A 12,841-nucleotide genomic window follows, 5' to 3' on the forward strand; every position below is an offset into this window, starting at 1 on the left:
CCTGCAGTCACTGTATTGTTTATAGGGTGGGGACACCTGCAGTCAGGTGAGACTGAAGAGGTCACTTGGATGATGGTGAAACGTTTCTCTCAATAAACGCTGTGTCCAGATGAACTGATTCACCTTTCTGTGACTTCCTTTCCTGGATTATTGAGCATGCATAAAGACGTTGCCATCCGTGACTTGGACTTTGACCCCCACGAGACTTGGTCCAGACTCACTCTGGACTTGACTACAAGTGTGTGCCAACACAGCTCTTCTACACGCCATCCGCTCACGGTCCTTCATGTACATGACATTACATAGGACATTACAGACGAACGTTTCCATCACCCGGCATCCCCGTGTGCTACGCCCACCTCCGGTCCCTCAGCAATTTAACCCTGATTATAAAGACGACGGTTCAACTCCCCTGTGCTACAAGTCATTCACTTTTAATGCATATGCTAACAATAACTGAATATTAGCTATCCTCCCTCCCTTTCCTATCTCCCTTTTTTCTTTTAATCTAGCGCCTGGGTCAGAGCCCTGAGCTACAATGGGCTGTGTCCCATTTCACCTCATATATTTCTCAGGTAATTACGCCGCATCAATTAATTTCAAATTAAGCAAATCACAACTGAAACCTTGTTTCAAGTCCTCAACACTAAAGCTCTGATTCGAACCGGTGGTTCACTATCCGTGGTGTGTATAAGGACCCCTTTGTTAAATCATACACATAAATGAATATGAACAATATGTGAGAGAGAACGTCTTACAGAGAACTTAAGTCCCACATTGATGTTGAAAATGAAGAAATAAAAACAAAAGAGAATTACAGCGAGTGTTACTCATCTTGCAGCTGTTGAAGAGGAAGTTGACATGGCGCTCACCTTTAAAGGACGCCCCCTGACAGGGAAGAGGTGCGGGCCCATTAGAAACCGGTGGTAAAACTCATAAACACTGAACCAGCAGTAAACAAGGACAATTTATGGTCTATTATCTTCAAAGACAAAAGAAATTATAATTTGAGGGATGACAAGCGCCAAAAAGACACGACACGAATATGTAAACATATTTTACCGCTCGCTGCCAACTTTGTGTTACAACACCAACATTCCTCCTCAGACGTCAAGGTTTAAAAACAACAGAGCTCTGCTGAACTCAACGTCCTCATACCAGAAGTCAAACCAGCATTTCTATCTTCACCAGGCAGTTGTCTGGAGGGGATTATGCATTGGGCATTTGTGTGTGTGTGTGTGTATCAGTCCGCGGGTAATCTCGCAAATGACCTATCAGCCTAAAATGTTTAGTGCAGTGATGACTGTATGATGAAGAACCTCTCGTGGTTGTGGTGATTAAAAACAATTGAAAAACGTCTGTTCTTGCCATCGCTGCTCCCTCGCTGTTCATTCACTCTCTAGCTCGCTCGACCAACGCTGCTCTCTGTCGCTGCCCGACCTGAGTCCACCGTGCACAGGCACGACTAGCATCTACAGCTGACTCAGATCAGGCAGCGACAGAGTCAAAACCAAACCATTATGTATTCGGGCATGAGTCTTGAAAGTAAACGAGAAGCCCATCGTGTTTCACAAGTCAGCAAATCATCTGATGCTGCTGTCAGCACAGGAGAACTGGATTAGCGCTGGATGAACCAAGTCCGCCGACTTCCGGTTTCGACCGCGGCAGTCATACCAATTTCCGGTTTATTGCCGTACGCTATCGTCAATGGCAGATAAACGTCAACGACGTGTACAGAATTTCCCACGCACTTTCACCTGCAACCAGCAGCAAACGGGTGAAAGGTTTCAAGCCGTACATGTCAAGTTACGTCCACAATTATAAGGGTGAGTAATTACAAACTCTACAAAGAAAAACACTAAGTTTACAGACATCAACATAGGCTATAAACTAGGCTAGAATACAGGCTTAATTACTCACCCTTGTAATTCTGTACACGTCGGTGACCTTTATCCGTGATAAATCTTGTAGGCATCGTGAGCAATATGCCATTAATGATAGCGTACGGCAATAAACCGGAAACTGGTCCGGCTGCTGCGGACTACAGTTATGCGCGGAGTGCCTTCACCTTAATCACCTCGCTACCACCCGGAAGTGACATAAACAAGTCAAGTCGAGTCCCTGAGGCGCTTTGGGTTTTTCTCCTATCTGCATGAGGTGTTTGATGCCCCTGATGAGGTGATGAGCTACCTGTACTATCAGTACATGGTTCATGACATTCCTGTGGGGACTGCCCAGACCAGAGACATGACCAGAGCGGTCAGTTCCTGTTTGTGTTATTCAACTTTATATGTTCTGGGACACGTCTGGGACCTGACAAAGTGAATGTCTGTGCAAAGCTGCAGCATCTGGAGGTGTACAGAAAAATCATTTGGAAAACTGAATCCTAAAGCTTAGAAATTGTAGAAAAGTTAGGAACATGATGGAAATATATTGTTGGGCAGTATCAATACACTATACGGTCACATCACATTTTTGCATGGTTTCGGACCTTAAGTCATCTCAAATATTGCGATGTTTCTTATCATGAAGAATAATTATCTCTAGAGTAACACAACATATTTACTGTGGGCTGATTATCAACATAAATAATACCGAACGCCAACCAAAACCCTCAAATCTGGTGAGGAGATTTAAGATCTGGGAGAGGTACTGAATTTTTAAATACAGAATATATCTGAGCTGCTGAAATAGGGCCCTGTGATGGACTGGCGGCCTGTCCAGGGTGTCTCCCGGCCTGCAACCCCAATGACTGCTGGGATAGGCTCCAGCATCCCCGCGACCCCGATTGGGAGAAGCGGCTTGGATAATAGATGGATAGCCCAATATCACAAATTTGCCTCAAGGGGCCTTACGGTCTCCAATGTTAAAACTCCGCAATAAAAATACAATTTCAAGAGCAGGATTAATCACAGTCACAGCTAGAAATCATCTCAGGAGCTCCGATAAAACATTTCTCATGGCTGAGATGTTCTCTTACCGTTGTTTTATGAATGAAAGTCAACCACCAGAGAAGCCGTTCACCTTCATTCATTTTATATCCTGAAACGACGACGGTTTTAATAAGGGCTTTGAAATCATGATAGTCTGATCTCCGTCATTTCATGTCAGACTTGGTCGCTTTCGTGTGAGGGTCTAGGAGGCTGCACATCCAGACTGACAGGCAACACATTTTATTAGCTAGATTTGTTAGCTTGAGCGCTGCATATTAACAACTTTTTTTTCTTTCATATTTCCCGTTCAATCGACTTGGGCGCTGTGCAGAGGTCTTATAATGGCAGGAAAAACACTGGTTTTTCTGTCTGTGCGTGCATGTATTTCCCTTCTCCCAGTAGGTGAAAAAAGGGTTTGTCGCCAAGTCCGAACACCGGAGGAGGTCTGCTCTCTACTGAGTGCACTCCTCTAGTATTTCCAATGATTATAGCAAAGCAAACCCCAGCACTCATCTTCAACCACGCGTATATTTACTGTAAATACAATCCACTGGTTCATGCCAGGTCCTGTGATGGCCTGGCGGGCTGTCCAGGGTGTCTCCCCACCTGCCGCCCAGTGACTGCTGGGATAGGCTCCAGCATCCCCGCAACCAGTGGCGCCGTAAGTGGGTATAATGTTATGAAGATTCTAAGGGCACCAGACTAGAGCGGGCGCCACAATGGTGCTCAAAAAATATTGAAAAGAAAAATAATTATCCCACCCGATTACCCAATGGCATATGGCCAGATCTTGTCGAAGACCTCTGATTCACGATCCACAGGAAGGAGAGATCCACAGGAAAGAGCCCACAGGTTCAGTCTGGGCTATGGTGGTATCACATTCCTTTTTGTTTAGAGCATTTTATATGTAAATTTGTCAAACTAAGAAGATAGGTCCCTTACTGGAGAAGCTGTTGATGAGGGGATTGTTGGGCAAGCTGGTAGCATGGGATGAAGGTAGAGGAAGGGGTTTAATGTTTAGCGAAGTCAGGAAAATAATAAAATAATTATTTGATTAATTAAATAAATAAAGGGCGCTCAATCATATTCTTTATAGGGGCGCAAAATCCCTGGCGGCACCCCTGCCCACGAGCAGGATAAGCTGTTTGGATAATGGATGCATGGATGGATAGTACACACATGGATGTATGGATGGATAGTACACACATCTAGGTAGGGAATTATCCTTAAAGCTTAGTATTTCACAAAATCCACAACACTTGGTTAGCTTATTTCAGAAAACACCATATGACTAACAGCACAACACGGAGGACAATGTGGAGCTGAGAAAAATAGGAGTCTAGACTGCAATGTCACTCTGCCACGTCTAGGGGGTGCTAGTTTTCATTTTTATAGCAGACAACACAGACACAACCAATACTTGTGCATGTAAAAGCAAACACTCAATGCATAAATACAAGTGAGTTTGCATATGAACACACACACACACACACACACACACACACACACACTCACACACACACACACACACACGCACACGCGTGCGGCTGACAGATACGATGCTAAATGCTAATTTAATCAAAGGGTTTTGCAGGTTTAAAGGAAATATTCCAGTGAATTGAGTTTGGGCCGATGTGACTGGGTGGTGTGTGAGTATCACAACACACGTCACACAAGCAGTCACACGACACACATCTAATATACAGCAGAGTGTTGCTCTAGCCTCCGTCATCTGAAACTTAGAAAATGGGGCTATCTTTATAAAGCTCAACTGCAGTGAACACCACAACCCCAACACACACACACACACACACACACACACACACACACACACACAGAGCATCTCTCACTCCCTCTCTCTCATTTCCTAATATGGGCCAGCGACCCTTCCCATACATTTGTGTTAGACATATCAAATCACACTGTGGCCCACCCGCTCGCTCCTGAAGTGAATGAGCAATCTTTCCTCCCCTCTCCCCGACTCCCTTTCACTCATTCCCTCTCCCAAACTCCCCTTCACTCGTTCCCTCTCCCCGACTCCCCTCCACTCACCGGCCCCGCTTGTCTATGCATTCTGCTAATGCATTAAAACACCACCTGCCTAAATAATAGCGGCGCGCACAGCCCCCTCCGGTTCACCGCTGCTGCTTCAGCGAGGTGCGGCAGACTCACGGCTGGTCATTTATAAATATTTCATTCCCAGCTCCATAAGTGACCTCGCGGATTACTCGCTGGTGGGGGGTGGGGTGGGGGGGGGGGGCGCTTGTGGTTGCGGCCAGCATGAGCTTTATTGTTCAAATAGGTGGGAGTCTAAGTACTTTGCTAAAAACTGCTGTTTAACATCCTTTCTCTCGTCATCCCGCGTCCTCTCTCGTTAAAACCCAACCACCCAACAGCTGCTGTCCGTGCGGCACTCGAACGTGTGTGTAGCCCGCGTTCCCAGCATGCCCGTATGTGTGATCTTTGTGAGAAATGGAAAGCGGCGGAATAATGAAGGCATCTTTCAAAATGACATGCAAAATACATATGCATTTTACATGGGCTTTCTGATGTGTCTCTAAATGATTTTAATGAATACCAAGGAGCTTTGGCACAAAAGAGGGAGGAAGACTGACAGCGGCTTTAAAATGGAAGACGCCTTTCTTCTCCGCTCACTGATGCCGTCTGCCTGGCACTCACTGTCATTTGTAAAGGAGCAACGTTGCCGCGCTCTGTTCCCATAGTTGCATGACAAGGATGAGAAGACACACTTCAGCAGTTTAATGACGGACCTTAGAAAGCGCTCGGCAGCCGACAGCGGGAGGCTGAGGCACCGCTCGGCTTTTCCTTTAAACAACAGGCCAGCTCAGGTCCCAAGGCCACCATCCGTACCACCACCGCCTCCTCGGCACACACCCACACAACCACCTGCTGAGACACGTGCTCCTCTGTTTACCTGCTGCATCCTGGGCTCCTCCTCACCGCTCTTCCTCACCGCTACTCCTCACCGCTCCTCCTCACTGCTCCTCCCCACCGCTCCTCCTCACCGCTCTTCCTCACTGCTACTGCTCACCGCTCCTCCTCACTGCTCCTCCCCACCGCTCCTCCTCACAGCTCTTCCTCACTGCTGTTCCTCACCGCTCCTCCTCACCGCTCTTCCTCGCCGCTCCTCCCCACCCCTCTTCCTCACCGCTCTTCTCCATGCAGGAGACCGTCTACACCTTCTGGAAATGGGCATTGTGCCCGTCAATCACAGCAGAGTTTAAAAGCAAAAAAAAAAGGACCTCCCGTTAAACTACAGCTTTCTACCTTTGGCTGACAACAGAGCCCCCCCCCCATAACCCCACCGACTCCCCCACCTTCCTCCACCGACTCCCCCACCTTCCACTGACATCAAACAGAACCCAGACCTGCTTCCCTAATGCACACGCTATTTTTAACTAAGCGTTTCTAATAAGCTGCTGGGAAGCTGTAAATTTTTCATATGCCAGCACATCTTCCCTTTGTGAAAACACAGAAACACATTTATTTGGTGATTAGCGACTGACAGAGGGGAGGAAAGGAACTGAATATGCTTGTATCAAATTGCATGCCTTTCAAAAAGGAGGAATCCTAATGTGAGGAGTCGTCTTCCTGTGCACCACAGGTATGAGTGAATTATTAATCGGCCAGCTCATTTTAATGCTTTTTAAAGTGCTTTATTTTGATGTGCTAAAGCACACTTTTAGCCATATGCAGGCAGGCATGCATCTCATTATTCCCTCCATCAAAGAAGAGTGTTGCCCTTTCAAAGAGCACAAACAAGCCAGCCTCATTTAAAATAGAAGTTCCAATATCAAAGACGCTTTACAAAACCTGGGCTTCAAACAGCGGGACGAACTTTTCCCTGCCAAACTTTAGAAGAGTCAGAGCTACGCACAAGGCGTGACTTGTTTCCAGCTTTTACCCCGACTCCTGTAAATCAAACCGCGGCGCAGGAACCCGTGGAGTCCGACGAGTGAGACGCCTCTCTCCCGGCCCGTGTCGCCTTTACCGCCAGTCTCTCCTCCAGGAAAGGAGACGGGTCCTAACTGACTGCTGCACTCCTCCACAGGCACATGGAGGGAATCGCTCAAGAGAAACAGAAACAGGGAAACTCTCCCATTCCCACCGGCGTCTCAAGTGGCGCTGCACAACCGACGGAACAGCCGAGGAGCTTTGCTGCATCCAGCCCATTTAATCAGAGCAGTGAGGGGCAATAAGACAATGCCACGTTAACGTGCTCTTACTCCCGCCCCCTACTGGTCACTTCGGCCTGTTTCAATGAGCCGCTGTGTGGACTAGAGCATCATCATGAATGACAGCCGCGCAGCATCCGTGTTAAACACCTCCGTCACATCCCCGTCACACCTGACAGCACCTGTAGGGAACACCCCCACCACAGCTGCTATTACCGTCCATATATAAACACAATGATTCTACTGCACCACCCACACCACCAACACCGTCACATCCCCATCACACCTGACAGCACCTGTAGGGAACACCCCCACCACAGCTGCTATTACCGTCCATATATAAACACAATGATTCTACTGCACCACCCACACCGCCAACACCGTCAGATCCCCATCACATCTGACAGCACCTGTAGGGAACACCCCCACCACAGCTGCTATTACCGTCCATAAATAAACACAATGATTCTACTACACCACCCACACCACCAACACCGTCACATCCCCATCACATCTGACAGCACCTGTAGGGAACACCCCCACCACAGCTGCTAGTATTGTTCATAAATAAACATAATGATTCTACTACACCACCCACACCACCACCCACACCACCAACACCGTCACATCCCCATCACAGCTGACAGCACCTGTAGGGAACACCCCCACCACAGCTGCTATTACCATCCATAAATAAACATAATGGTTCTACTACACCACCAACACCACCACTATCAACACCACCACCACCACTGCTGCTCCCAATATGAACACAGAAAGTAATACTGCTGCTACACCTAGACTGTCGTCTGATTTATCAGACTACTTTGAGGCCTCATGTAAAACCTATCCTCACACCCACGTGGTGTGAATGATCATGACGTTATTCCAAACCCACGTGGTGTGAATGATCATGACGTTATTCCAAACCCACGTGGTGTGAATGATCATGACGTTATTCCAAACCCACGTGGTGTGAATGATCATGACGTTATTCCAAACCCACGTGGTGTGAATGATCATGACGTTATTCCAAACCCACGTGGTGTGAATGATCATGACGCTATTCCAAACCCACGTGGTGTGAATGATCATGACGCTATTCCAAACCCACGTGGTGTGAATGATCATGACGCTATTCCAAACCCACGTGGTGTGAATGATCATGACGTTATTCCAGACCCACGTGGTGTGAATGATCATGACGTTATTCCAAACCCACGTGGTGTGAATGATCATGACGCTATTCCAAACCCACGTGGTGTGAATGATCATGACGTTATTCCAAAGGTGTGAATGATCATGACGTTATTCCAAAGGTGTGAATGATCATGACGCTATTCCAAACCCACGTGGTGTGAATGATCATGACGTTATTCCAAAATGAAGGCTGGGGATAGACAGACCTTGATCAAGCAACGCTGTGATTGAACACCGTGTCCTTCAGCGAGACCCCAAACCCCGACACGCTCACTGCCCGCCTGTGCAAAACCACCCAAACTTCCCCTCACACAAATACCAACCAACCAGTTTGTTCAGAATCTCCCAAACCACCATGTGTGGTTAGCCAGAAGAGCTGGGCCTGAAACACAGGCTGTCCCGCACCAAGTCAGGGAGTAAAACTGCACCAACACCACCCTTTCCAAACACACAGTTGTCAAGCTGAAGTGTGACATAGTCGTAATCCCACAGACATACACCAAATGTATACACAGCACCAAACAAGAGCCCAGCATCACGACAACAGGACTCAAACATCCACAGAGTGAAAAGAAACACTGAGATAGAAAAAAGTAAAAAAAGGGGCGGGGCCCGCGGGAAGGGGCGGGGCCTAGGCTGCACCTGTCAGCAGAACAGAACGGGCCCACGTGGACGGCAGTCTCCCGGCCTGCCCACACAAGTGGGCGTTGCTTTGCCACAAACAAGAAGTGAATGAGTGTACTTGTACATGTTTAAGTGTGTGAAGAGTGGATTTCAGAAGAGGGGCATCCCATCACGTGCCTGAACTCACGGGCCACAACACACGGGCCACTTCTGTCCACGCTACCAAGGAAAACAGACAAAAACTGCAGCCACCTGAACTCATGACCTAAATTACCAGTCTGTCCCGACTGAGTTGATGGAAGTTGATGAGTGCACGCAGTACTGAATACTTCTGAGAGAGTCCTACTAATACTGAATACTTCTGAGAGAGCCCTTCTAGTACTGAATACTTCTGAGAGAGCCCTACTAGTACTGACTACTTCTGAGAGCCCTTCTAGTACTGAATACTTCTGAGAGAGCCCTACTAGTACTGAATACTTCTGAGAGCCCTACTAGTACTGAATACTTCTGAGAGAGCCCTACTAGTACTGACTACTTCTGAGAGTCCTACTAGTACTGAATACTTCTGAGAGAGCCCTACTAGTACTGAATACTTCTGAGAGCCCTACTAGTACTGAATACTTCTGAGAGAGCCCTACTAGTACTGACTACTTCTGAGAGCCCTTCTAGTACTGAATACTTCTGAGAGAGCCCTACTAGTACTGAATACTTCTGAGAGCCCTACTAGTACTGAATACTTCTGAGAGAGCCCTACTAGTACTGAATACTTCTGAGAGCCCTACTAGTACTGAATACTTCTGAGAGAGCCCTACTAGTACTGACTACTTCTGAGAGCCCTTCTAGTACTGAATACTTCTGAGAGAGCCCTTCTAGTACTGCATACTTCTGAGAGCCCTTCTAGTACTGAATACTTCTGAGAGAGCCCTACTAGTACTGAATACTTCTGAGAGCCCTACTAGTACTGAATACTTCTGAGAGAGCCCTACTAGTACTGACTACTTCTGAGAGCCCTTCTAGTACTGAATACTTCTGAGAGAGCCCTACTAGTACTGAATACTTCTGAGAGAGCCCTTCTAGTACTGAATACTTCTGAGAGAGCCCTACTAGTACTGAATACTTCTGAGAGAGCCCTACTAGTACTGAATACTTCTGAGAGAGTCCTACTAGTACTGAATACTTCTGAGAGAGCCCTACTAGTACTGAATACTTCTGAGAGTCCTACCAGTACTGAATACTTCTGAGAGAGCCCTACTAGTACTGAATACTTCTGAGAGAGTCCTACCAGTACTGAATACTTCTGAGAGAGTCCTTCCAGTTACAGCAGCTCTCCATATGATGTTGTTAAAATGTGTGCAGTTAAATTTGACCAAACATTGTGTTGTTTGGCAGAAATGTGATGCAGGGGCCTGAATGTGTGTGTGTGTGTGTGTGTGTGTGTGTGTGTGTGTGTGTGTGTGTGTGTGTGTGTGTGAGTGTAAATGTGCAGGCCTTACCTGTCCCTTTGGTGAGCTCCTTCTCCCCCCCACTCTCTCTGTCTTTGGTTTGGTCCTCCTGGTCTGTGGCAGTCTCACTGGCAGCCTCCACATCCTCGCTCAGCTCTCCTGAAGGGGGAGGAGGGAGAGCCGCTATGTAAATCACCACGCCATCAGAATTGGTGGAGGCACTTAAAGGGACGGCAGCGTTTTTTTTCTATAGGAGCTCGCAACAATTACATTCGCTGACACGCAGTTACAAGGTTAGTGGACAAAGAGGGAGGAATCCGTTTCCTGCCCCGTGTTTTTCATCATCGGGGATGGATTCTGAATATACATACAGTATATTCTCACTACGAGTACACAACTGGGTGAGTGGGTGCAATACATAGGAGAGAAACACAAACTCAGATACTACTGCTGCCACCACTAATGATAAAAGTGTTCATAATAATAGCAATCATACATAAATATGATTAAGTATCACCACCATTATTATTATTAATTGTAGTAATAGTAGTAGTAACAACAACAGCGTTATTATTAGTACTATTAGTATTAGAATTATCTGCAGACCAAATGTTTCTTCATGTATTTTAAGTCATGAGACCAATATGTTTGTGGCTTCCTGTTTACCAGGGACGCACAACTGTCGAAAACCACACACATGTAGGAGCACACACACACACACACTTTCTCCACAGCAGGATGAAGTACGCAGACAGGAAAATTAATTATATGACCATCACGCTTCCAGAGAACTTATACTAGACCTCTGTCTCTCCTCCTCTTCCTCACACACACACACAGTTGTGCGGTACCGTCCCCAGCTGCAGTCTGCTGGGTTACTTACCCAGACAAGCCTCATTTCACTCCTGCTATCCTACTACTGCAAAATAAAATCATAAATATTTAAAACTTTCTGAGCCACAATTCATTTTATCCGCACGCCGAGTCAAAGGCCGAAATCCCCTGTAACCGCCTTAAAAGCCCCGGCTCGATATATCAGCCCATTTAGGAGCATCGAAGTCCAAACAATGGATACCCGATAATGCCATTTGTAAGCAACACACAGAGGAAAGATAGCAAAAACAGATAATAAAAAGGGCATCAATCTTCTTTATTCCCCTCCAGCGCCCCTGTGCATCCCCACCGCCTCTTAAGTTTGTTTAAAAGTAGTGGGACTCGCACGCCGCCGCATTGATCTGACAACAGTAAACTAGGCCGCGGTCAATAAGCCCTATCAGTTATTACACAAGTCAGCTAATTCTCAGCAAACGTACTTAAATGCTTCTTTTCCTGTGGAACCGCCGCCTGCTCAGGTCTCTACTGCACGAGTATTGACGTATTGACGATACGGCAACAGCTCCTGAAAGACCCGTTCCCAGACTCAAACCTGCGGCACCGCACGTCTGATGGCAGCCCGGCGCTCGGCTCGCCACGGCCAAAACCGCTTTTATGACTCCACATTATCCCCGACACGTACTTCACTCCTCCGTCACTCACCGGCACCTCACGTCTGCAGCCCATGCTGCCCCACAACCCCATCCATGCTGCCCCACAACCCCAACCGGCACCTTGCACACAGCCCATGCTGCCCCACAACCCCATCCATGCTGCCCCACAACCCCAACCGGCACCTTGCACACAGCCCATGCTGCCCCACAACCCCATCCATGCTGCCCCACAACCCCAACCGGCACCTTGCACACAGCCCATGCTGCCCCACAACCCCATCCATGCCGCCCCACAACCCCAACCGGCACCTTTCACACAACCCATGCTGCCCCACAACCCCAACCGGCACCTTGCACACAGCCCATGCTGCCCCACGACCCCATCCATGCTGCCCCACAACCCCAACCGGCACCTTTCACACAGCCCATGCTGCCCCACAACCCCAACCAGCCACCTTTCACACAGCCCATGCTGCCCCACAACCCCAACCGGCACCTTTCCCATAGTCCATGCCGCCCCACAACCCCAAACAGCACCTTTCACACAACCCATGCTGCCCCACAACCCCAACCAGCACCTTTCACACAGCCCATGCTGCCCCACAACCCCAACCGGCACCTTTCACACAGCCCATGCTGCCCCACAACCCCAACCGGCACCTTGCACACAGCCCATGCTGCCCCACAACCCCATCCATGCTGCCCCACAACCCCAACCGGCACCTTGCACACAGCCCATGCTGCCCCACAACCCCATCCATGCCGCCCCACAACCCCAACCGGCACCTTTCACACAACCCATGCTGCCCCACAACCCCAACCGGCACCTTGCACACAGCCCATGCTGCCCCACGACCCCATCCATGCTGCCCCACAACCCCAACCGGCACCTTTCACACAGCCCATGCTGCCCCACAACCCCAACCAGCCACCTTTCACACAGCCCATGCTGCCCCACA

The 12,841-nt window shown here is 48.2% G+C and overlaps 1 protein-coding gene across 1 annotated transcript in view; it reads right to left on the minus strand.

Moving 5' to 3' along the window:
- Positions 1-12,841, minus strand: part of zfhx3b (zinc finger homeobox 3b) — a 220,201-nt gene that overhangs the window by 33,535 nt on the left and 173,825 nt on the right. Inside the window, exon 6 of the mRNA XM_056278772.1 lies at positions 10,464-10,554. Coding sequence (XP_056134747.1) covers positions 10,464-10,554 — 91 coding nt within the window. The remainder of the gene's footprint in view (positions 1-10,463; positions 10,555-12,841) is intronic.

This window comes from Lampris incognitus, chromosome 4 (assembly GCF_029633865.1).
Source record: "Lampris incognitus isolate fLamInc1 chromosome 4, fLamInc1.hap2, whole genome shotgun sequence".
Lineage (NCBI taxonomy): Eukaryota > Metazoa > Chordata > Actinopteri > Lampriformes > Lampridae > Lampris > Lampris incognitus.